A 23,534-nucleotide genomic window follows, 5' to 3' on the forward strand; every position below is an offset into this window, starting at 1 on the left:
CGTCTGCCAAGCTTGACAGCTTCCCACCTTCCGCCTCGATCAAGCACGCATAATGCTCGACAACAAATCGCGCAGGATTTTCGAGACTTCTCCAGCGAACACGGTCCGCCTATTCCTACTCCGTCGCTCACTGCCTGAGAATGTCGCGATAGCCTGCATACCGAATCCCATTACGAACTCCGCAGCACCTCCGAAGCTCCGCAACAGGGGACAGATGCGGTCGCAAGACGTACCTATAACCTGAAGCCAGTATACATACGTTGGCAATCTACACCTTCCACTATGCCCGGCTTTCGCCGCTGGGGCAAGTCGAAATTCGAGAAGAACCCTGAGTCGTCATTCAAGCTTCTGGCCGCGATCCTGGTCATCACCTTCTATCTGTTGATCAAGGAGTTCTCGAACCCAACAGTACGGACCCGCGATACGTCCACGTTTGGCGCGCAAATACAGCACACGGCATGGAACGGCACAGGGAAAGCGCAGGAGACAAGAGCGGGGAAGGTGCGCAGTGCAATGAAGTACACATACTGGAAGTACAGAGAGAATGCATGGGGCGCAGATGATATCCTGCCTGTCTCGGGAGGCAACTTGACCACTAGGAATGGTTGGGGAGCATTCATCGTAGACTCTGCGAGCACACTGGCGCTCATGGAGTTGTGGGACGAGCTGGCGCATTCCTTGGAGCACATTGTGGGCATCGACTTTACGCATACGGAGGATCTGGTAGATCCCTTCGAGACTACGATTCGCTATCTTGGGGGACTGCTGTCGATTGTAGAGCTGTACGATGTTGGCATGATACCGGAGGACATCCTTGATGGCGAAGCGCGCGATCTCCTACTTGAGCACGCTGTGACTCTGGCTGAAAAATTGGGCCCTGCCTACGACACGCCGACAGGCATGCCGTGGCCGCGTGTGAACTTCAAGACTTCACAAGGCGTTGCAGATCCGCCGGCTGTACACTTCGAGCACCCAGACAAGCCTCAGTATGCGCACCCTGCCATCGGCCCTGCGCGGGCCGGTTCCTCTATCCTCGAGAATCGCGTACTTACGAGGCTGACTGGCGACCCTGTCTATGCAAGAAACTCCACGCTGGCGTGGGCACCTTTGGTCTGGTCCAAGTGGAAAACGCCTTGGAAAGGCATAGTGGATGCACCCATTGATATCAGCACCGGCGCGCCAGTAGGTCGCGACAGATACTGGGACGGTGGTCATGATTCATATTACGAGTACCTCTTGAAGGTGACGCTTCTTGCACCGCCGTCCGATCCTCACGTCAATACCTACAAAACCCGTTTCCTGGAATCCGCGTACTCGTTGCGCAAGCACCTCAGTACTCGTTCCGCCTCTGCGCCTGAACATGCCATGCAGCACCTTTTCATAGGGAAGCAGGACGGCGAGACCTATCACAATGAGCAAGGGCACCTTGCGTGCTTTGCCCCTGGGACGATCCTACTTGGCTCCAAGTTCTACGATCAGCCATACCTCAGAACGTTCGCGCTTGCTCTGCTTGAAGGATGTCATCACACATACACATCGACGCCATCCAAGATCGGGCCTGAGAACTGGGCGTGGACACCGAAGCTCAGCTACGAGGCGCCGTTCCACGCGCCCGAGACAGCTCGCGCGAAGAAAGAGTGGTCAGAAAGCGGTTTCTGGAGCACAGACCCAGAGTACAAGGGCCGACCGGAGTACGTCGAGTCGCTGTTCTACGCGTGGCGCATCACCGGCGAGCAGCGATTCCGCGACTGGGCCTGGGAGACTTTCTCCGCCATGGAGACGCACTGCAAAGCGCCCTACGGGTACGCACAGCTGGCAGACGTCTACAGGGTGCAGCCTTCCGAGTGGCCTGGAACCGGCGAGGGACGTTGGATCGATATGCAGGAAAGCTTCTGGGCAGCCGAGACGCTCAAGTACCTGTGGTTGACATTCACGGACGTCGGGACTGTGAGTCTGGACGATTGGGTTTTCAGCACAGAGGGGCATGTATTTAGGATGATCAGATGAGGTCGACCTGAATGCGACTACGAATATGAAGACGCTTGCTGGTGTGGAGTGGTCCGATGCAGAGTCCGGGCGCAACGCAGATGCAAGTCCTCTGCCGGCGTGGTTGCAAAACCATTTTCCTGACTATATATATGCTATTATCGCCGACGATTTTATCGTAGTTGTTCAACAACACCAACCATCGGCGTTGTGGCGGAGTGGTTATCGCGCAAGACTAGAAATCTTGTTCCTTCGGGAGCGTAGGTTCGAATCCTGCCAACGTCGAATTTTTTGGCAGATTGAGCGTCCTGAGCTGGTCGTTGGGGTCGTGGTGTTGTGGTGGTTGACATGGCCTGGTCGGTGGGCCCGAGACGGGCTGGAACCTTGCTAAGATTTCTGGTCCACCTAAGCCCCACTAAGTGCCAGCTTTCTCAATCCCCTACGACAGGGCTGATTGAATGGTGTTGTCGTTTTTTCCATTGCAATACTGACAACCTGTTTTTCGTTTTGTTAGTTGATTCTAGAACTAGACAATCAAACTTACCTTGTACCGAGAACTTATACCACTGTTCTCGCCTCATCTGCATAGGGACACAGGTTTGTTCTTCTCTTCTCCTCGGCCCGTACCTGCGAAGATTACATTCGTCCCAGGATTTCATCGACCATTTATCGTTATATGCAAGCATGCCGCATGGATGCTCGTTATCCGAAACACACCATCCTTTTCCTAGGATCATATCTTAGTGAACTTAAGAAGCAGTGTGCTTTGGGTATGAATTTCTCTGATGTTAAGAGCGCAGAAGTTGGGCATTGTTATTCATATCTCTTACACTATTCAGTGTGCTCGTCTTACATAGATACCCACTTGCATAGCACTGTAATAGCGGGCGTTAAATCTCCACCAAATTGAAACCCCAGCGGAAGTCGAGTCCAGTATTCTTCGTTTTGCTCATTACACCGCATTAGGCCTGCCCACAGTACGAAATACCGTCTGTCCGATGACAGGCTCCTGTTTCGAGGCTTCCTGATTTGAACATTGCGTACAGTGGCTTCCGTTCGTGATTGTCTATCCATGTGCAACGTGAAAGGAGGGATGACTTAGAGCAGGGACTTACGTAGGTGATATCTTTCGCTCTGTTGCACCTCAACGTATTGAAACAAGCAGGAGCTTACGTTCTTGTAATAAGTGGGCGAGAAATCAGTCTTGCTCTTCAACACAAGCAACAAAGAATGCATCTTCTCGACTCCTCTGAGGCGGACAAAGTGCCCATCTCCTCATCAGAGTCTGGACGCAACTGACAATTCATTGATCCACCCGTCTCAACTCGTTGACCGATCCATATCATGGCCTCTCTTACGGTATCTTCTACAGCGGGGATTTTGTGAATGTGAATCTTGGGACTGTCGATGCAGAAGACACCAGCTGGAATTTCATAATCAGCCATCTGATCGTCCTGTCGTAGAGAAGTGCTAGTGAGAAAGTCAGGTCGAAGGCACAAGACGCAGGTGCGGATTCATCTCAGGCAGCGAGTAGACATGTTCTTGTATTCACACGTCAGGACCTCAGCATGAAGTCGCGTAGGTAAGGTGAGCAGCTTAAACTTCCTAAATAGCCAATCCCCGTGTCCACCCGCACAAAGGAAACTTCTAGAAATACGTCACCTTTAGTACCAATCAAGTCTTACGTTTTCGTGCAGTCACACCCCAGAAGCCATAGACTTAGCAGTAAGAGGACATAAAGAAGACTATGAGCATAAAATCACATTTGGTGTAAAGCGCAGGTACATGCTCACCACATATGGAATGCGTTCACGGAACAAAGCTCCAACCGGTGTGGCGACAGCGCATGAATCTACGTACCACGCTTGACAGAGGCGTCGGGTGGCTATGTAGTCCTACAGGACGGTTCTCAAGGTGATATGAGTATTAAAATGAATACGGCTTAGTGCAGACTCTTAGACTGCTCAGTAGTATTTAGTGCGATAAGAGGTGGTCTTGCCGAAGTAGCATGTACGTGATAACAACAGTGTATTTTTCGTATTGTGATGGCTCTCTATGTACAATATATACTATATCCCATAACCTTTGTACCAGATCGCTACCGTAGCAAACTGAGGAGGTGCGGAAATATTGTCCTTTGGACTTGGACCATTGCTCACTTCTTGCGGCAGGGCGGGATTTACGTTACGCAGGGATTGACATTACTTTTCTGCCATCTTTTGTTCTACGATCGCATTGCGTGGTAACAGTGATGTTGCTAATTGAAGCGCATGCGAGTCCTCTTGACGTACTGGAGTTGCGTCCCGCAGTGTTTTTGGTTGGACCCTGCCAAGACCGAGGCGGTCGCGTATGTCGAAGCCTCGCGAGCTTAAAGATTGAGCACATCAACTCTCAGAAACATGCCTCTTCGCCCGTTCCCTCATCCTTTCCGCATTGGCACAGATCTCTGCCATGTCAAGCGTATTGCTCAAATAATCAAAGCGAAGGAAAACGGCAACGCAGGCCGGCCCTTAGAACAATTTCTGTCAAAGATCCTGACGCATCCTGAACGTGCCTACTTCCGTCGGCGATTTGGGAGTAATCAGGCCGTTTCCCGTAATCTTCAAAATGTTTCACATTTTCTCGCGGGCAGGTACTGAGTTCAAGTAGCTTACTTGACTGTATGCAGCTGACCAACAACACCAGATTCGCAGCAAAGGAGGCATGCCGAAAAGCCTGTGATCACCTAGATAAGAATACGAGAGGGTTCCAGCATATCGTCATCCTCCCGGTCAATGGCGCTGGACAGCAGGAGCATCAAAGTCAAAGACCGGAAGGTCTCATCCTACACGAAGCATTGCGCGAAGCCGAAGACGCAGAGGCGGCTGAGGAGGCGCCTTTCGATGTAACGACCCTGGACGGCCAAATGTGCGAGATCAGCATATCTCACGACGGCGACTATGCACATGCAGTCGCGCTTGTGCCTAGCATGAAGCACAGCGGTTCCAGCGCTGGGGTGGCGTCTGCGACACGTGTATCGGCACAGGGTCAAGTGGCGTCCTTTCCTAACATTTCTATAAGGTTGTCGTAAATGCAAGTCACACAGTACTATACATGGTACAGACAGGGGTTGAAATAAAGTCACATTTGTAGAGGCTTCAGGGGGATATCTTTGCAAGTGTTGACATCTACAACATAGTGTCAATCACTTGACTTAACAAGTGTTGGGTATCACTAGCATTTTACAGAAATGTCGACAGCTTACCAGCACTGGATCGTTCATTTACGCCGAATGCTTGGAAAGAAAGTCATCGAGAAAATCATGCCACCGGACGGGCAGCTCCATTTGATCGACACCAATGCGCCATGGCGGCTAGTGTGCTCCAATAGGGGAAATGATACTGCGAGAGGCTTAGACCCTGCCACACTTGCAGACATCCAGGCGGATTGTGGATGCCATCGCAGCCCGATGGGAAAACCAAGTGCCTTTGTACATATGAGGGACCGACGCGTAGATCACGCTCTTCCTTCGACATGGGAGCATTCAAGTTGAGGGCAGAGATGTACCTCGCGACAGCCTAGCCTATGATCAATCCGGCATAAACAAGCGAGCCGGGCCATTGGCCGGACGTCTTTCTTTCCCGCGGCCCGAATGACGGGTTCAAGCGGTCAATTGTGGCTGTCAACCAACGGCTGGCATCAGGAAAGCTCAGCCTTGTCTCGCCGTCAGCGCGACAATCAGAACACCTACACGCTCAGGAACTGGTAAGAACTCGTCCATGCAAATACATCTGTGCCAGACTAAAAGTGCTTGTTTATTTGTGCAATGTCTAACAGATGTTGGAAAACAAAACATTCTGTATCCGAGTCACACCTCAGCCCTCACAGCCGTTCGCTTAGCCCTGCGCTGTGTATGCTAAGCCCCTGCGCCTACACCTCCACACCATACCAAACAGTGTTAAGCACGCACTTGGCATAGCACAAATTACCTTTTGCAGCCACCGCGTGGGTGCCACGACATCCTATGTTGTTCAGCTCTAGAGACAATACGAACGTATGGACCCGCCACAGAGCCTATTCCGCCTACAGCCTCATCTCATTGGACCCGGGGCACTGCATTCGCACTCATGAGACAGCGGCAGGCTCTGACCGGTCTTCTCATTGAGGATCTTGCTGGCATGGATCAATTAGCCCGAGGCTTGTGGAGAGTTAATGTTATGAAGGCTCCCGGAGCTTGATGGCTATCTATTTCACTGCCTCCGGCTTGTGGCCTCTCTTTCAGCTCCAATTTCATTTTCTCTCCGAAGCATTCACGTAGCAGCGCTCAACATGCATGGAAAGATCTTGGCCAGCTCGGCGCTCTTCGCGAGCAGCCTTGCATCCATTGTCACGCCGTCAGCTTCTGCGGCAGACCCTACTATCACTCCTGGCCCCAACTATGAGCTGTTCAGGAAGCAGAACAATGATCGCTTCATGGGATGGGTTGAGTTCGACGGCACCTGGACGACTCAAAATTGTGAAACAGACGTCACCTACTTCCAAAGCGCCGGTCACTGGAGATGTTGCGCAACATCCTCTGCGGGTTGCGACATTCCCAAAGCCTGCGTAAGCGGCAGCCTGATCTACGATGGTAGCGTTCTTGGAAGCACTGGGTCATTGACCTTCCCATGGTACGTGTCTTGGTGCATTGAAGGGCTACACGACTGACCGGTCGAAGTACATCCGTCTACGACGATCCGTCACTGAGAAGCTTCACTGTCTGCAACACCGCCTACATGTACCAGAATGAACAGGATGCGAGTCCAGAGACCAATGTGAACTGTGGTGTTAGCAGTGTCAATTGGTCGTACTACCGCGTCCAGCCAGAAGAAGCGAAAACTACGTCGAGTATGGCTTAAACTGAGCTTATTGAGGATCGCTGGACTGACTGCGTATAGGCCCTACATCATCCAGTTCCAGCGCATCGGCGACGCCAACTGATGGCACCAGCGATGGCAATGCTTCGGTCCCTACAGAAGGGAAGTCGTCAAGCAAAGCATGGATTGCCGGTGTCGTCGTCGGTCCACTTGTCGGTCTCGCGCTCATAGGCTTCCTCGCATGGTTCTGCATCCGCAAGAAGAAGTCCAAGAAATCGACTGCCGCAGCACCACCAGCGACGTATAACCCGGGGCCCGTGGCGCCAACAGGTCCAAACTCCCCACCCCAATACTACCCACCGCCTATGCAGCAACAAGGCGCTGGAATGGCTCCTTTCGGTGTCGCTGATGGCAAGCAAAATACATGGGCTCCCCAGCCACAATCACCCGTCAGCCAAGCATCGTCGCCGAATCCGATCTCGATGTACGGCAACCAGTATCCTCAACAGGGCGGACATGCGGGGCCACAAGCTGTGTACAATGCGCCGAGTCCAAGTATGAGCCCGCCGCTACCCCAGGGCGCATATGCAGAGAACAACGCAAACTACCAGCAAGCGCATGAGGCGAGACCATTCTCGAGCGAGCTGGATGGAAGCCCACAGGCTATGAATGCGCAGGCGAAGACCAATTGAACGAACTGTGATACCCTCAACGACCAGGATCGGAACTGTAAATACGCGCACGAGTATGCACTCGGGATATCAGGGATCCCCAATTCCAAAGTACGAGACTCTCTGTTCATACCTGCATTCATATATAGGCAAACATTATTGGTTGTTCATATCCGTTTGACGATTATGAGTTTGTTTGATCCGAAGATTGACTGGTTGAGCTGCCGCCCTATCAATAATGAAGAGCTTGAGCATTCTCGCACTCGGATACCTGTCAGGCTGTGACCAGGTGGGTCTTGTCGCGCTGACACCCATCACCGATCGGTCCCAATGGCGGCTGGCAGCCGAAAAAAAACCCCCCCCAACTCGAAGAGATCATTAGAAGTGCATATTTGTGCAATACCAACGATTGAAACCGCAATTCTCAAAGTTGAAGAAGCCGCTGCATCGTGAAGTCATCCACCCAATACGAGCCAATACGACACGCGCTAATGCCCGTTCAGTGACGCCCTTGCCGCTCTCGATGCCTGCGGCTCACTTCCACACCGACAACCTTTCAACATTCCGTTCCATTGCTGCCTGCTCCGCAAACTTTGCGAGCACTCATGATACTGCCTGTTGACTCGATTGTTGACTGGTTGGAGTGCAGAGGGGCGGAGTCGCCATTGATATAGACGCCGGCCATTATTTGCCTTGCGAGTCGCCACGCTTGAGCTATGGCTTCTTCTCAGACGCCGATGTTGGCGCATGGGAACAATGGAAAGTACCATCGCCCAGTATTCGAGATATCGCCAATCTCAGAATGCCGCCATCCGTGGGCAAGTAGACTGGTCGCCATTGAGAGATATGAAGCTAATTTGTACAGGATTCGCGAACAGCTACTTTCAACCCTTGCGCTTTCCCGTATCTATCTATGATACCAGCAGTCGTGGGAGCTCTGGTCTTGTTGACTTACACATTGCGGCTCCTCGACCCATATCGCCCGCGATGGACGAAGCCGTTCCTACGCGAGTCTAAGGCGGAGACGGACGAGCTTGAAGATGCGCGTCATCACCGCTTCGCATTGTCCACCTATGGCTTACTAGCAATTGCGTCCTTTGGCCTCATTCAGCAGATCAGCAGCGCTTACTTTCCTGTCGTTATCGCGACCTTTTTTGTCTTCCCCTCGCTTGCATGGGTAAATGCTCCGTCCGCCATATCGTTCATTTTGCTGACCTTCTCACAGGCTCTTACAATTGCAATCATCATCCTGGAGCGGCCAAGACAAGCTTCCGTGTCTTTGCTTTTTCTGTTCGCCTCGATTCTACTTACAGAATTGGCAATCATAATCTCGCAATTTGGAGGTCTCCAACTCGCTCTTGGTCCCATTGTAGCGTTTATAGGCATCATTGTCATCCTAAACATGCCGTTACGGGACCCGAATCTTCCCAAGGAAGATATCAGCCCTGTCTACGGTCCGCCAACAGTGAAACTCAGGACTCCAGAGGACAACCTGACTCCACTTCAGTACATGACTGTGTCGTGGATGGGGCCTCTGATTCAGAAAGGGATCACACGGAAGATGGACGACGAAGATGTGTGGGATCTTGGATGGGAGTTCAAGCACGCACGGCTACATGAGGCGTTTCGAAAGTTGGAAGGCTCTGTGACACGCAGGATCTTCATAGCCAACGGCATGGACGCTTTGCGAACCACGAGCCTTAACCTTTTGCGACTTTGCGCGAGTAAGTCAGAAGGTACCATGCGAACTTGATGAATCACGTCTGACCTCCAACAGCTCTACTGACACCAATACTACTGCAACAGGTGCTCAGCTCCATGAAGAAAGATTCTGGATCACCGCGCAGTGCGACAATCACTTATGCTTTTATATCACTTTTCGTGCGCTTACTTTCCACGCAACTGAACGTGTTCAACCTTTGGTACCAGCGACGCGCATACGAGAGGTCCCGGGGTCAGTTGATCACTATGCTGTACGAGAAGACCCTCAACCGCAAAATCCTCGGGGCGAAGCAGGAAGTAAAGGAAGATTCGACAAATGGTTTTACTAATGGTCATACTAATAGCCACACGAACGGCCACACGAACGGCCATGCTGATGGCGAGACCAGTGCAGAGCCCAATGGGGAGGCTAGCGCATCTACTCAACCCGTCAAAAGTGCTCCACAAAGCCGGATTGTGAGACTTTGGTCTCAGATTCGATCGCTTGTGTCGAGGAAGAAGAAAGAAGAGGAGGATAAGGAGACAGCAGCTGCCTCCATGGGCAAGATCCTTAATCTCATGCGGAACGATGTCTACGAAATCGCGCAGCGCTTTTGGGAGTTCTCAGACATTGTCGTGAAGCCACTGGGAGTCATTGGGTCTACTCTACTCATTTGGCGGATGCTTGGCTGGTCTTGCCTGCTCGGTGTTCTTGCTCTTGCTGTCACACAACTGCTCAGTGTCGTCGTTGCACGCTACCAAGTGTACTTTGAGAAGAAGCGCAGAAAGGCCACCGACGAGAAGCTGCAGAGAACCACACAATTCATTGAGTCGATCAGGCATCTGCGCTGGTATGGGTGGCACGAAGCATGGCTCAAGGGAATCCTCGAGTCAAGACAGGCGGAGCTGCATCTGCGCGTTCTGCAGATCATCTTCAACACGTCTCTTGCTTTCATCATGAGGTTTGGGTCTGGTCTCTTCCCGGCTGTTGCGTTCTATGCATTCACCAAGTTGGCTGGGAAGCCGCTCAGTGTCGATCTTATCTTTCCCGCTATCGATCTGTTCAGATTACTCGAGTCGTACCTTGGCGCTCTGCCTCCGCTCATAACGACTTTGCTGAACGCTTACGTCGCGATGGGTCGTATCGAAGCCTTCATGGCTGAGCCTGACAAAGAGGACTCTGCTGTTGTCCCCGAAGGTTCTGCCGATCTGAGTCTGCAGAACGCATCGTTTGCTTGGCCGGGAGTAGACAAGAACGTTCTTGAGGACATTACTCTGTCGTTCCCGCTTGGCCTGACTGTCGTGTATGGCGAGGTGGCTGCTGGCAAGACAGCACTGCTTCAAGCTCTGCTTGGAGAGCTCGACAAGACCGCAGGAGAGCTCACTCGACCTGATCAGACTGTTGGATACTGCGCTCAGACACCGTGGCTACAAAGCATGAGCGTTCGCGACAATATCCTCTTTTCGGAGCCTTATGAGGAGACGCGGTATAAGCATGTGCTTGAAGCTTGCGCGCTCATCCCAGATATGGTTGAGTTCAAGGTGAGTTGCATGATGCACTGAAGAGATTCAAAGCTGACACGATTACAGCACGGTGATCTATCAAACATTGGCGAAAACGGCATTGGGCTCTCAGGGGGACAGAAGGCTCGCGTCGCGCTTGCGCGTGCTGTATACAGCAAGGCTAAAGTGCTTCTCCTCGACGACCCACTCTCCGCGTTAGATCATCAAACTGCCGATTTCATCGTCCACAAGCTGCTTGGGAGCTCATTGGTTGAGGGCCGAGTCACAGTCCTGGTCACGCATCGCACTGAGCTCTGCCACGAACTAACGAAGCAGTGGGTGGAGCTAGACCACGGACGCGCGACCATTAACGAACCCACTAAGCAAGACGACAGGAACGCACTCAAGAGAGCACAAACTAACGAGTCGCTGTCAGAAGAGGAATCAAAGAAGCGGGAGGAAGAGCAAGCCGCAGCCATTCCTGACAAGTTTATTGAAGACGAGCACCGTGCCGAGGGTGGCGTGAAGCTGAAGGTATATTGGCGCTATATCAAGGCTGGCACACTGCGATGGTGGGCTATCTCGATCGTTGTAATGGCTCTCTTCCGTCTTCTCGATGTCGCAGAAACGTGGTTCATCAAAGCCTGGGGGGAGGGCTACGATGATGTGCACAAGGATGGTATCTTCGACTTTTTACCGCCACCTACCGAGAACGTTGTGCCGTGGCTATGGGGCTTCTTCTTGTTTGTGGCAGGCACAGCCGTGCTGTTCTGGTGGACCAACCTGATCATGTTCGGTGTTGGATACCACGCTGCAAAAGCCATCTTCAGAGAGGCGGTCGAGAAGGTCGCGCATGCAACATTCAGATTCTACGACGTCACACCGGTCGGACGTCTGATGAACCGCTTGACCAGTGATATGAACACGGTCGATGGTGGATTAAGCTCTGCATTCACCATCTTCGGATGGCAGATGATTGGCTTCGTCAGCTGTATCGTGGTCATTCTCTCCTCGACGCCGGCTTTCCTCGCTTTCGGATTGCTGCTTTGTTGTGGGTTCATCTACAATTTCTACCGCTTCTTGCCTACCTCTCAAAGCTTGAGGCGGTTGGAGGTGAGTCAAGTTTCCAGGCGCCTGCTGCCAAGTGCTAACAATCTCAGATGGTGTCACTATCCCCGCTCATGTCCAACTTCGGCGCCCTCGTCGAGGGCCTGACCACCGTTCGCGCGTTCAATGCCCAGCCTCGGTTCCAGGCTCGCGTCATCGAGGTCGTGGACAAGTTCCAGAAGAACGATCACTTCTATTGGTCACTGCAAGCATGGCTATCGTTCCGGTTCAGTACCATGTCAGCGAGCGCGACACTTGTCATGACGCTGATTGCTATCTATACGGGCATCAGTCCGGGCCTGACAGCTTTCGTGCTCATCACAGCCTCGAGGTTCGTCATGTACACAGAGTACATGTGTCGCATCTACGGTCAGCTAGAGATGCAATTCACAAGCGTGGAGCGAGTCATCGAGCTCCTCGACCTCGAGCAGGAGGCGCCCGGCGTCGTCGACCCTCCCGCCCACTGGCCAACATACACGGGCGACATCACCTTTGAAGACGCGACAATCCGCTACGCGGAGAATCTCGATCCCGCGCTTCAAAACATCAGCCTCACAATCCCAGCCGGAAGCAACACGGCAGTCATCGGCCGCACGGGGTCTGGCAAATCAACCCTCGCGCTCTCCCTGCTCGCCACCATGGCCCCAGAGAGCGGCCGCATCCTGATCGACGGGGTCGACATCTCCACGGTCAACAAGCAAGCCCTGCGCAGCCGCGTGACGTTCCTTGCGCAGGAACCCGTTTTGTTCCCCGGCAGCATGCGCAAGAACCTCGACCCCCTGGAGCAATACTCGGACGGCGCGTGCGAATCGGTGCTCGCCAAGATTGCCGGGAATCACAACTGGACGCTCTCGACGCCGATCGAGGGCGGCGGCAAGGGGTTGTCGCAGGGGCAGCGGCAGCTCGTGGGGCTTGCGCGCGCCATGCTGCGACGCAGTCCGGTGCTGATCATGGACGAGGCTACGGCGAGCATTGATTTTGAGACGGCACAGCGGATCCAGAGTGTGCTGAGGGAGGAGATGAGGGAGAGCACGGTGATCACGATTGCGCATCGCTTGGAGGCGGTGAGGAACGCGGACTACTGTGTTGTGCTCGGGAAGGGGAAGCTGGTCATGGCGGGCAAGGCCGAGGAAATGCTGCAGGAGGGGAGTGAATTCAGTGGCATGTTGGCGTGAATTGCTTCGGCATGCAAGGTGTCTGTGGCGTTTGGGTGGAAAAAAAATCTTGTGTCGTTTGGGTGGAAGAAGAATCTTGTGTCGTTTGGGTGGAAGAAGAATCTTGTGTCGTTTGGGTGGAAGAAGAACCTTGTGTCGTTTGGGTAGAAAGAGTAGCTATTACACCTGGGACATGGTGTTTCTGTGATTGCAGCAGCACGTGACTGGGCTCCGAGTCATGCACTTGTTGGTCGCGTACGGTGAAGAGGCTGGTGAGCCGGGCTTCCGGGATTGCGCGGCCGCGCCACAAAATCCGTCACAGATTCGGAAAGGCAGGCGCAGCAGCGCAGGGGTCTGCGAGGGAAGGCATTGGCGCAATTCACGATCTGACTACTTTGTATGCGCAGCCCGCGAGACGCTTCTCACCGGTCCTCGATACGACTCCCGAGCCATGTACATAGCGCAGTGACGGCCCCGACCAACGACGACTACCTCTGTGCGCACAAGCAGCCACTCTGCCACCTCCGCCCGGATCCCTGGCCGACTTGCGGACCCCCGAGATGGCGTCCGGCGACAGCAGCGGACAGCTCGAGCTCGCCGACATGGCTGACAAGACGGCCGGCCTCCCCGTCGAGGAGGACCTCATGCAGCTGGCGCGGCTGGGCGAGATTGCGGCCATCCAGAAGCTGTTCGACAGCGGCAAGTTCGATGCGACGTACACGGACGGACAGGGCATCACGCCGCTGCATGTGCGTCACCACCGCCCACACACGCGATATCCGGTACTGACCATGCGCAGTGGGCCGCCATCAACAACCACTACGCGCTCTGCCACTTCCTCATCCAGTCCGGCGCGCCCCTCAACGCCAAAGGCGGCGATGCCGTCGCGACGCCCGTGCTGTGGGCCGCGAAGCGCTGCAACTACTACATCGTGAACCTGCTGCTCGAGCACGGCGCCGATCCGCTGCTCACCGACGACCAGGGCTTCAACCTGCTGCACTCGGCCACGCTCGACGGCAACGTCTTCCAGCTCGTGCTGCTGCTCCACCAGGACATGCCCGTCGACATCCCCGACTCCCAGTCGCACACACCGCTCATGTGGGCCGCCTACAAGGGCTACCCGTCGTGCGTCGACCTGTTCTTGCGGTGGGGCGCCAACGTCTACGCCACCGACGACCAGGGCTTCACCGCGCTGCACTGGGCCCTGGTCAAGGGCAGCCAGGGGAGCATCCAGAAGCTGCTCGAGTACGGCGCCGACCGCTTCGCCACCAACAACGACGGCAAGACGCCCGCCATGACCGCCGAGGAGATGAACACGACCCGCCAGTGGCGCCGCGCCTTGAGCGAGGCTGGCTACAGGCCCGATGCGAGTCCGACCGAGTTCCCCATTCCTGCTGTCAAGGACTCGCGGTGGTTCCTGAGCCGCTTCATCTTCTTCTGGCCGTTTGCCATTCTGCTGCAGGCCCTGTGGCTGGTCAGCTACTACCCCGTGTTTGTGGGCCTGCCGCTGTCGCTCATCAGCAGCTATGCCATGCAGATGGCCGCGCAGAAGCTGCTGCGGTGGGGGCCGTCGAACATGCGGAACATTCACCACAGCGTACGTCTGGTCTTGGCATGCTCTGCACAGATACTGATTCTCTCCAGCCCTTTCTTGCTGGCATCTTCGCGAGCACCCTGTTCTGGGTCGGTGTGCGCTATGTTACGACGGTTCTGCCAGGTATTCTCCTCATCGTGCGCGCACCGGGACATGTCTAACTTCAGCAGGAACCATTCGAGACTCCTTTTTCATCAACATTCTTTTTGCAGCCAGTTACGCACTCACGGCCTACTTCTACTTCTTCACCATGACTTCCGACCCCGGTTTCGTGCCCAAGTCGGCAAGCAGGAGCGCCTCCAAGGCCATTATTGACGAGCTGATGGAGTTACGACAATTTGACGAACACCACTTTTGCGTAAACTGCATGGTCCGGAAACCCCTGCGCAGCAAGCATTGCAAGCGCTGCGAGCGTTGCGTGGCAAAGAGTGATCAGTAGGTGCCGTTGACGTCGAGTCCTGCGCACGGCTAACATGCCTAGTCACTGCCCCTGGGTGAACAACTGTGTTGCGAACAACAACCATCGCCACTTTGTCCTCTACGTCGTGTTCCTGGAACTCGGCATTTTGTCCTGGCTCCGCCTGGCCTGGACCTACCTCGACCACCTCCCCAAACCCAAAGAGGACGACTGCAACGTCCTCTCCGACGACCTTTGCGAGATCCTCAACAAGGACCCCTTCACCATCGTCCTCTCCATCTGGGCCGCCTTCCAGCTGACCTGGGTGACGATGCTGCTGTGCGTGCAACTCCTGCAAATCGCGCGCAACCTCACCACCTACGAGTCGATGCGCGGCCACCTCAACTCGCACACGGCCGCCGAGGCCGTCACCTCTTTCGTCACCACGGGCGACACATCGCAAGACGTCGCTGGCAGCGCAGCGGGCTCAGGCCCACCGGGCAGCGCTCCCACCAACGGCTTCGGCTCCGGGCAGGACACGGGCGACGCGCCCAAGCGTCCGCAGCCCAAACACTCGGTCTGGGACCAGTGGAAGCGGCTCCTGGGGCTCGACACCTTCGTCGCCATTGCGCTGAACGGATCCAATGCGGATCAGCGCCGGGCGCAGCGGCAGGCGCGCGGCAACCCGTTTTCTCGCGGCGTCGTCGCGAATTGCAAGGACTTCTGGTGCGATGGGGCGCCTGTATTTGGGCGCAGAGAGGGCGGGTTTGCGAAGCTGGGCGGCGAGCGCGTCGATTATACGCGCTTGTTTGATGTTGGTGATATCCCCAGGATGCGGTATGCGAGGGCCGCTGGGGAGAGGTATGAGAGTGTGGGGACGGAGGAGGAGGGTTAATGAGATGGCGCTGAAGGTGTTGATATCACGTCTTTACGAATTCACTGGAGATACTTGATGGTGTACGGAGGTGGACATTGATATCACATGTTACGAATTCACTGGCGACAATGTTGTGGCTGACTTCGGCGCATCTTCAATTGCCGACGTCCGTGCTTGCGCCTGTTATATCCGATGCCGAGGGTCCAGCGAAAACGACCCGCGTGGGCCACGCGCTACGCTAAACGTTGTGAACCTTGGTTGCTCTTGCTCGCGTGTTTGACAATCAACAGCTGTTCTGATATCCCCCGGGAGTGCTATTTTGTCTGTATGCTTGCGATGATATAGCGAAGCGTTGTGCCATTTTTCTGCCCCTTCCAAGCCTCGAACATGACATCATCCGGGGTGATGCGCGGGCTCAGGACCCTCTCGCGCACCACTGCGCCGAGGAGGGTTCTGGCGACTGGGGCGAGCGCCAGAGTGCATGCGAGGAGGTCGATATGTATGGACTGTGCGCGGAGCTTGAGGACTGCTGGGAATACGGGGATCGGGCGTGCTGGCAGCAGAACGGTGCCTGCGCGTGCTGCTCGACAAACCTCACTACCTGCCTACAGAGGATACGCACAGGCGGCGCAAGAGTGTATGTGGACTGGAAGCGCTTGAGACGACACGGAACTGATCAGTCCAGACTCGCCAGACCCAGAAAGAAGCCACGGGCCCATTGCTGAGTACGATGCGCGCGTCGAATCAGGCCGGCTTCGAGACGACGAGCACCAGAGAAGTACCGCAGCCGCTCCCCCACACAACCTCCTGCTAACATGCATAGACATTATCAAGAACCTGCAGGATCTCCACGACATGCTCGCAGACTACACGCAACCGCCCGTCCAGCAGCCGACCATCGAATCCCTCCAACCGCCCAAGAAGTCCCTCTTCTCCTTCCTCTCCTCCTCGGAGCCCAAATCCACCATGCCCGCGATCCCCGCCTCCCTTCCCAAAGGCATGTACATGTACGGCGACGTGGGATCCGGGAAGACGATGATGATGGACTTGTTCTACGACACGCTCCCGCCCAGCATGGAGCGCAAAACCCGCATCCACTTCCACGCCTTCATGCAGTCAGTGCACAAGGACCTGCACAAAATGAAGATGCTGCACGGCAACGACATGGACTCGATCCCCTACGTCGCCGCCAACATCGCAGAGCGCAGCTCCGTCCTGTGCTTCGACGAGTTCCAATGCACCGACGTCGCCGACGCCATGATCCTGCGCCGCCTTATGGAAGCCTTGATGGCACATGGCACCGTCATAGTCACGACCTCCAACCGCCACCCGGACGACCTGTACAAGAACGGCATCCAGCGCGAATCCTTCATCCCCTGCATCAACCTGCTCAAGCAGCGCCTCACCGTGCTGAACCTCGACAGCCAGACCGACTACCGCAAGATCCCGCGCCCGCCGAGCGGCGTGTACCACCACCCGCTCGACGCCTCGGCGAAGACGCACGCAGAGCGCTGGTTCCGCTTCCTCGGCGACTTCGAGCACGACCCGCCGCACAGCGCGACGCACCAGGTCTGGGGCCGCGACATAATCGTCCCCAAGGCCAGCGGCAAGTGTGCGTGGTTCAGTTTCGACGAAATCATTGGCCGCGCCACGGGCGCCGCCGACTACCTCGAGCTGAGCAAGGAGTACGAGGCCTTCATCATCACGGACGTGCCGGGCATGAACCACAAGAGTCGCGATCTGGCGCGGCGCTTCATCACCTTCATCGACGCGCTGTACGAGAGCCGGGTGAGTCGTCTACTCTCTTTTCTTTCCCTTTCTCTTCTCCTGTCCCGGGCCTGCAGCTGACCCTCGCAGAGCAAACTCGTCCTCACAACCGCCGTCCCGCTAACCCAGCTCTTCCTCTCCGCGGACGAAGTCTCAGACGCCCTGAGCCAATCCACGACCAAAGGGCAGCTCCCGGCTTCGGCCGACGCGGGCGAGAATCTCGACGACGCGATGCGCAGCCTCATGGACGACCTGGGCATGAACATGACGATGCTGAAGAACTCGAGCATCTTCTCCGGCGACGAGGAGCGCTTTGCGTTTGCGCGCGCCCTGAGCCGGCTCAGCGAGATGGGCGGCCAGGAGTGGGTTGAGCGCGGCCTCGGGCTGGAGAAGCTGGGCGGCAGGCCCGAGCGGGATGCGTGGCAGAAGGTCAGGAGTCATTGGAGAGAGGACTTTATGTGAGGCCCGCGTGGGAGCGGAGAGCTGGGGTGGTGCAAGAGGAAGAGGGGTTGGATTTAGCGATGCATGTTGGCGCTTTTTAGAATCGAGGATTGAGCCTGGAGGGTTTTGCAACGTTCTGCCTCGATGCTGTGATGCGACTACGCTGGTCGTTTCGAACAGCCGCTCACGTATCTGAGCCTAGAAGTAGCCATGGGATTCTGCCGTGTTTAGGATGTGACTACGCCGTCTCTTTCGTACAGCTCACGTTCCTAAGCCTAGAAGTAGTCTTGGGATTCTGCCATGTTTAGAATATAACTACGCCGTCCCTTTCGAACAGCCGCTCACGTACCCGAGCCTGGATGCATCCACGTCATCATCCCGCTACACTTCCACAAAACGACTACGCCAAGCTTGGAAGTCTGAATCTTTCTCTCGTATTCACACCATGTCATCGGCGTTCGAAACGATCTCAGCAGACCGCCATGGCCCCGCTTCTGATCCCAGCCGCTAAAGCAGTAGGATGACTGGCGCACGCAGAGTGCAAGCAAAACCTGTACCATTGTCTGTAGTCCCTATTTGAGCTGCATCTGATCCTCGACCAGGTTCCCAGTTATTAGAATGGCAGCGTTACCTAAAAATGCGCGTACTAGCTTGTGCGGTACGGTTCTTGACTCCGTGGAGAGAGGCGCGTATGTGCTGTCGAGAGCAACGCTACTCTGCAATGTCCCCTCCCCTTGCACATCTTGTTGTTGCGAAAGCCCAACGTCTGAGGCAGGACTACCGTCTTTACAGCAAGTATTACTGCACTGCGGGTACAAACCACAAGCGTAAATGCACCGAGCGCCACCAGTGACATGCGAGACCAATTGCCAGCACAATATTTGGAGGCCGATCGTCAATGGACCTGCATATGTGAAATTGTCATCAGAGGTTGGATCACTAGACGTGGTAAAGCATCGTTCGGTATCAACGGCGATGCATTAGATGTGGCACTCTGGGACTCTGCAACGCAATAACCATTTTAGAGGAAGGTCGAGAACGATCGATGATGGAGTACGTGAACGTAGTGGTTGCCACACCGTCTAGCGTGCGTGCACAGACAATCCCGAGCTCGGAAGAGCGCTTAGTCCTGGCCTTTAAGGCGCTCTGCAAAGTACCATCCTCGGCAAAAGCTGGACTCTGCATGCAAGATACTCACTCAAGATGTCGAAGAATGTGGGTATACACACATTGCGCTGGCGGAGCCAATCGTGTTGCTAACGTAGCTGCCAGCAGGTCGATGACGCCATCCGGATCAGAGACAACCAAAGGCGTTCACGTGCACGGCGGAAGGACCTGATCAAGGATCTTCAAACTCGGGTGCAAGGGTACGAACTGAAAGGAGTCACTGCGACGCTGGAAATGCAACGGGCAGCCCGCAAGGTGGCACAGGAGAACGAGAGGTTACGCTCTCTGCTTACTCGTCACGGCATCTTGAGAGACGAGATCGATTCCTTCCTCCGTTCGTGCGAGCAGACTGAAGGTCCTTCTGAACCAGAAACACCAACATCGAGTGTGAAGAGTCCCAGTATTTCGAACCCATATCCAGTCCACGCTGGACCGCGCTCGTTAAGCATACAGCCTTCGAGCCATGCCTACTCTCAGGATTTCAGCCCTCGCCCTTCACCGATATTGCCCAGACCACCAGTGCAGGTTGCGAGGCGACCAATCTCAGCGAGTTCCACAACAGCAAAATGCGGGTCAGAAACACATTTTGGGTCAACAACCAAGACTCCAACAGAACTAGAAGTAGAAGCCACAATCATGGCCAGGTCCGTCGAAGCCTGCAAAAGAGTCGAAGCGTACTACGCGAGTCCCAGCGAGACTGACTCTTCACCACCGTCGCGACCACAAGAAGGACTGTCAGCCTTCACTTTCCCCGAGCGCACGCTGGCAATCACACAGAGTCAAGGCTGTTGCCCGCCCCCAAGGCCGCCGCCTGAGGTTACCATGGAGGACCCAGACTGTCCGAGCACAACTGACTGTTTCTGCCCTCCAATCACGACAGCCCCATCGAGCACAGCGAGGCCGTTTATAAGCACCGATGAGATATCATGCGAGACGGCTGCGACGATTATTGCCCAGATGCGAGGAGACGGAGATGAAGCCGCGGCGCGGGCTTCGATTGGATGTGCGCCGCAACAGGTGTGCAGCATCAAGAACGCTTTTCTCATGCAGGTACTTGATGAACGGTAGCAGATTTGCAGCATTACGTTCCCTAAGCCTTGTGTCTGCAATGGATTCGTATCATGATTTCGTTATAATTGACGATTATTCATAGACGCCTGACGCTATGACAGTCGCATATCCATCAACGTATCCCTTTGTCCGGACGCTATACTCCGTAAAGCAAAAGACTGAACAGAAAGAAAACCTTATGATAATGAGCGTGGAGGATGCAAAGAAGCAAGAGGGACCGGGATCAAAAAGCAACTTATCGTGGTCCGCCATGATTGGATGATCGTGGCACCGGTAAGTGAGGCTACAAGCGCTGGGCAAGACGAGCATAGTGTCAGTGCGACTGCGCTTGTCTGTAGCCGGCATATGCCAACCGGTCGTAGGTGCAGCTCAACGGTCTCCATGTACACTGTACACCGGACAGCAGCCGCACAGCAGTGCCGAGTATGCACTGCATACGACTGAAGGCGACCACGAACCTCGTGCTTATGCAAGCGCGGAAACATTCGGCACGACCCGCTGGGTGCAAGCTCGAGCACATGGCAACGTGAAGCGGCCTGTATAGCCCCCAAACATCAATCGGAAAAGAAACGACAAACGCCAACCCCGAATATCTGCCATGCTTAGTAGAAGATTTTGACGGATTCCTCGTCATCGTCGCCGTCAGCAAGTATCCACAGATTGTCCACCCTTCTGAACTTTCCGCCTCTTTCCTCGATACTTTCGTCAGCCCTCATGACGCAGCTGAACACCAGACTCCAACCATTGAGCCCAGTAGTATGGAAGATCTCAGCAACAGCCGCCTCCCTGCTCCCGCACTTGGCAAGCATATAGATCGGGCGTACGCTGTTGCTCGAGCCACCGGAAGGAGCAATGTAGTCGTGGGCCTGTAAGCTGCTGAATACAAGACAGTACACCAAGTCTGTGGCCTCAAGGGCTTCGGACTTTGCATCCGTGCACTGCTGGCAAGTCTGGGGAAAGGAGAGAGCGATATTTTCAGCAGCGTGCTCGGCACTACACTCGCTCACGTCGTCGTCAGCAGGCGTAGTGAGAGCAGCCGACATCCACACTTTGGGAGTCTGCATCTCGGTCGCCCTTGCGCTACTCACTGGGAGCTCGTCTGCCGGGTTCCCCGCGAGCTCTGCGTGTTTCATCCGCTTCAAAACGGCGTTGCTGGGCTTCTCGTACCACGTCTCGGTAGAAGCGTATTTCAGCAGCCACTCAAACGCCTTCAAATCAGTGGCCTGGGCGCGGTGCAATGTCACAAATGCGTTGCGGCGGAATGGCAGCATGCGGACTATTCTGCTATGGGATGAGATGCCTTCATCGAAGTAGTTTGCGGGAATGAAAGCTTCGGATGACGACACTTCGATATCGGCATTGTAAATACGGCTGATGAATTCGGGAGGTGGTGGTGGTGGTGGTGGTGGTGGCGGAGGGCAATACACAATTGGATGTGGCGGCGGTGGCGGCGGTGGTGGCGGCTTCGCAGTCAGCAACTTATCAAATAATTCAGCGACCTCAGTGCTTACCGGTGGAGGCGGCGGAGGCATTGCAAGTAGTGGTGGCGGTGATAAGATAGGTATTTGCTACTGTGGATCAGTGCTGGGCCGTTGGTGTATTGAAGTCACGAGGTTAAGACTCACGGGGGGATTCAAGGGCATCGGTAGCGGTGGAGGAGGCGGTGGCGGCGGTAGAGGCTGCGTGGTCAGTCAAAAGATCATGATGAATTTACAGCGACCCACAGAAGTCATCGGTGGTGGTGGTGGTGAGGTAAAAGCCCGGAAACGCCCCTCACGGTAAGCCTGAAGGAGGAAGTCGTGGCAGAAGGCACAGTTGTCATTGGTGTCTCGGAGATAGTTGTGATATCGATAGTTGCCACTCAGCATTTCTGTGTTCGTATGAATGATCGGATGCAAATCACTGTTTGACTCCTCATCCGAGTCGATGTCTCTCTCCGGTAGGTCTAGCTTCGCAGGAGCAGAGATGTCAGTAGACGCGCTGGGAGTGAAGTCATTGTCGATTATCACCAAATCATCAAAATCCATTTTGGCAGCAGGATGTGATGCTCAACGATTGAGAGCAGGAAGCGAGGGAATTTGAAATGTGCAACTTGAACAGGAAGCGGATCCAGCGGAACTTAAAACGTACTCTCCGCTGCGCTTAGCTCGCGGGGCGACCACTCAGCATACCGGTATCCGCTTTCAGAGCTGCAGTATACAGCGTACACCAATGCCTAGTAAGGCAACCGCCCCAAAAGTTCCGATATGTATGACGTTCAGCAACATGTTTGCCTGCTTGAAAAATGTCGGGAATGCCATCGATTGGTTGAAGACCGCTGTGCAACATTGTGTAACTTGTACAACATCTCGGTAAGTTGATGGCAATGTTTTGCCCAACAGGACGGTTGGATAGACCTCAGGAAGTATAGAGCCAAGGTACAGATTTTGACTCATCGTACGTTTGTCAGGTCACCTGCTAAGCTGGCTCGACGATTGAGAACCTGCGTGAATGTAAGCGGAGATCGATAGCGTATGTGCATCTTGAAATGGAATCCTCGCCTCATTCAATTGTTACTAGAGATTAATTCGCAGCGATTGAATGAATTCTTACCGCAGTGTGCATATGGCAGGAGCGCACATAGATGCAGGCCTGCAACTAAGCGTGCCAGCGCATTTTACAAGGCTGTAGCACTATCGTCGCTTGGTCAAGCTCCCACCGTGAGAGGCGTAAGCTAGTCCGATAGGTCGCTTTATCTTCAAGATAGAACGCGATCTGTCCGGTGAAGCTGTGTAGTAGATTGGTAGCAATGGAATGGCATCTGATAGTTTGGGGGAAGTCCAGGTCCAGGGCAGGAGCAACGGGAATGGACAACACGCCGTATTGAAAATCGAACTTCAAAATGAAGTGCTCGGTCTGTTCATAGTGATGCGGCCGGAACCCGTCGGGGTGAACGTTAAAGAGTCTCTTATTCATAGAGCATTGCGCTCGTCCTTCCCAGCCGCTGCCCGCCCGGCTACAGCAAAGGTTCTGGAACTCCAGCTCCTTGATATCCGAAGCTGCACTCCGGCTTGCGGGGGCCCATCGATGACCCTCAATGCAGGGCAGAAGCTGAAAAGGCGGCGTGGCCTTCTCACCCACTTTCATCAGCTTTGGGAAAGGATTCACGATATCACACCGAAACCCGGTGGGACAATTGGTGAGTAGCAAGCCTCATCCGAGTGCAGAGGTGCGTTCCACCACATGAATACGCTGAGCAGCCTGGTGAACCATACGAATCAATA

General features: G+C 54.7%; 9 protein-coding genes and 1 non-coding gene across 10 annotated transcripts; 8 read left to right on the plus strand and 2 right to left on the minus strand.

Annotated features, from left to right (window-relative positions):
- The first annotated feature begins 36 nt into the window (after nt 1-36).
- Nucleotides 37-2,262, plus strand: M421DRAFT_424062 (glycoside hydrolase family 47 protein). The gene has a single exon (XM_033593642.1). It carries the CDS (start codon nt 283-285, stop codon nt 2,005-2,007), a length of 1,725 nt encoding a protein of 574 aa, XP_033445512.1. The 5' UTR covers nt 37-282; the 3' UTR covers nt 2,008-2,262.
- On the plus strand, nt 2,191-2,271 carry M421DRAFT_t109. Its single transcript has one exon. It is a non-coding gene; the product is annotated as a tRNA-Ser (tRNA).
- A 49-nt stretch (nt 2,272-2,320) lies between these two features.
- Nucleotides 2,321-2,589, plus strand: M421DRAFT_424063 (uncharacterized protein). Its single transcript, XM_033593643.1, has 2 exons — nt 2,321-2,481; nt 2,531-2,589. Exons 1-2 carry the CDS (start codon nt 2,335-2,337, stop codon nt 2,573-2,575), a joined length of 192 nt encoding a protein of 63 aa, XP_033445513.1. The 5' UTR covers nt 2,321-2,334; the 3' UTR covers nt 2,576-2,589.
- Nucleotides 2,590-4,215: 1,626 nt separating this feature from the next.
- On the plus strand, nt 4,216-5,328 carry M421DRAFT_424065 (uncharacterized protein). Its single transcript, XM_033593644.1, has 2 exons — nt 4,216-4,618; nt 4,672-5,328. Exons 1-2 carry the CDS (start codon nt 4,386-4,388, stop codon nt 5,054-5,056), a joined length of 618 nt encoding a protein of 205 aa, XP_033445514.1. The 5' UTR covers nt 4,216-4,385; the 3' UTR covers nt 5,057-5,328.
- Nucleotides 5,329-6,001: 673 nt separating this feature from the next.
- M421DRAFT_263845 (uncharacterized protein) lies at nt 6,002-7,066 on the plus strand. Its single transcript, XM_033588709.1, has 3 exons — nt 6,002-6,635; nt 6,683-6,847; nt 6,903-7,066. The coding sequence occupies exons 1-3, from the start codon at nt 6,295-6,297 to the stop codon at nt 6,943-6,945; spliced, it is 549 nt and encodes a 182-aa protein (XP_033445515.1). The 5' UTR covers nt 6,002-6,294; the 3' UTR covers nt 6,946-7,066.
- A 1,610-nt stretch (nt 7,067-8,676) lies between these two features.
- On the plus strand, nt 8,677-13,277 carry M421DRAFT_264065 (ATP-dependent bile acid permease). The gene is made up of 4 exons (XM_033588710.1): nt 8,677-9,216; nt 9,270-10,735; nt 10,784-11,809; nt 11,857-13,277. Exons 1-4 carry the CDS (start codon nt 8,895-8,897, stop codon nt 12,976-12,978), a joined length of 3,936 nt encoding a protein of 1,311 aa, XP_033445516.1. The 5' UTR covers nt 8,677-8,894; the 3' UTR covers nt 12,979-13,277.
- Nucleotides 13,278-13,508: 231 nt separating this feature from the next.
- M421DRAFT_70499 (uncharacterized protein) lies at nt 13,509-18,054 on the plus strand (the record flags this gene model as incomplete). The annotated part of the gene is made up of 9 exons (XM_033596713.1): nt 13,509-13,706; nt 13,757-14,554; nt 14,602-14,674; nt 14,722-14,986; nt 15,033-15,809; nt 16,205-16,302; nt 16,511-16,603; nt 16,649-17,613; nt 17,683-18,054. Coding segments are annotated over 9 exons (3,639 nt in total), but the record flags the coding sequence as incomplete, so codon positions are not given.
- A 1,076-nt stretch (nt 18,055-19,130) lies between these two features.
- M421DRAFT_263671 (uncharacterized protein) lies at nt 19,131-20,399 on the plus strand. Its single transcript, XM_033588708.1, has 2 exons — nt 19,131-19,248; nt 19,306-20,399. The coding sequence occupies exons 1-2, from the start codon at nt 19,237-19,239 to the stop codon at nt 20,266-20,268; spliced, it is 975 nt and encodes a 324-aa protein (XP_033445518.1). The 5' UTR covers nt 19,131-19,236; the 3' UTR covers nt 20,269-20,399.
- M421DRAFT_263620 (uncharacterized protein) lies at nt 20,306-20,744 on the minus strand. Its single transcript, XM_033588706.1, has one exon. The coding sequence runs from the start codon at nt 20,614-20,616 to the stop codon at nt 20,344-20,346; it is 273 nt and encodes a 90-aa protein (XP_033445519.1). The 5' UTR covers nt 20,617-20,744; the 3' UTR covers nt 20,306-20,343.
- A 129-nt stretch (nt 20,745-20,873) lies between these two features.
- M421DRAFT_32173 (uncharacterized protein) lies at nt 20,874-21,602 on the minus strand (the record flags this gene model as incomplete). Its single annotated transcript, XM_033589298.1, has 1 exon — nt 20,874-21,602. A coding segment is annotated over one exon (729 nt), but the record flags the coding sequence as incomplete, so codon positions are not given.
- Between the last annotated feature and the right edge of the window lie 1,932 nt (nt 21,603-23,534).

Source organism: Didymella exigua, assembly GCF_010094145.1.
Source record: "Didymella exigua CBS 183.55 unplaced genomic scaffold M421scaffold_31, whole genome shotgun sequence".
Lineage (NCBI taxonomy): Eukaryota > Fungi > Ascomycota > Dothideomycetes > Pleosporales > Didymellaceae > Didymella > Didymella exigua.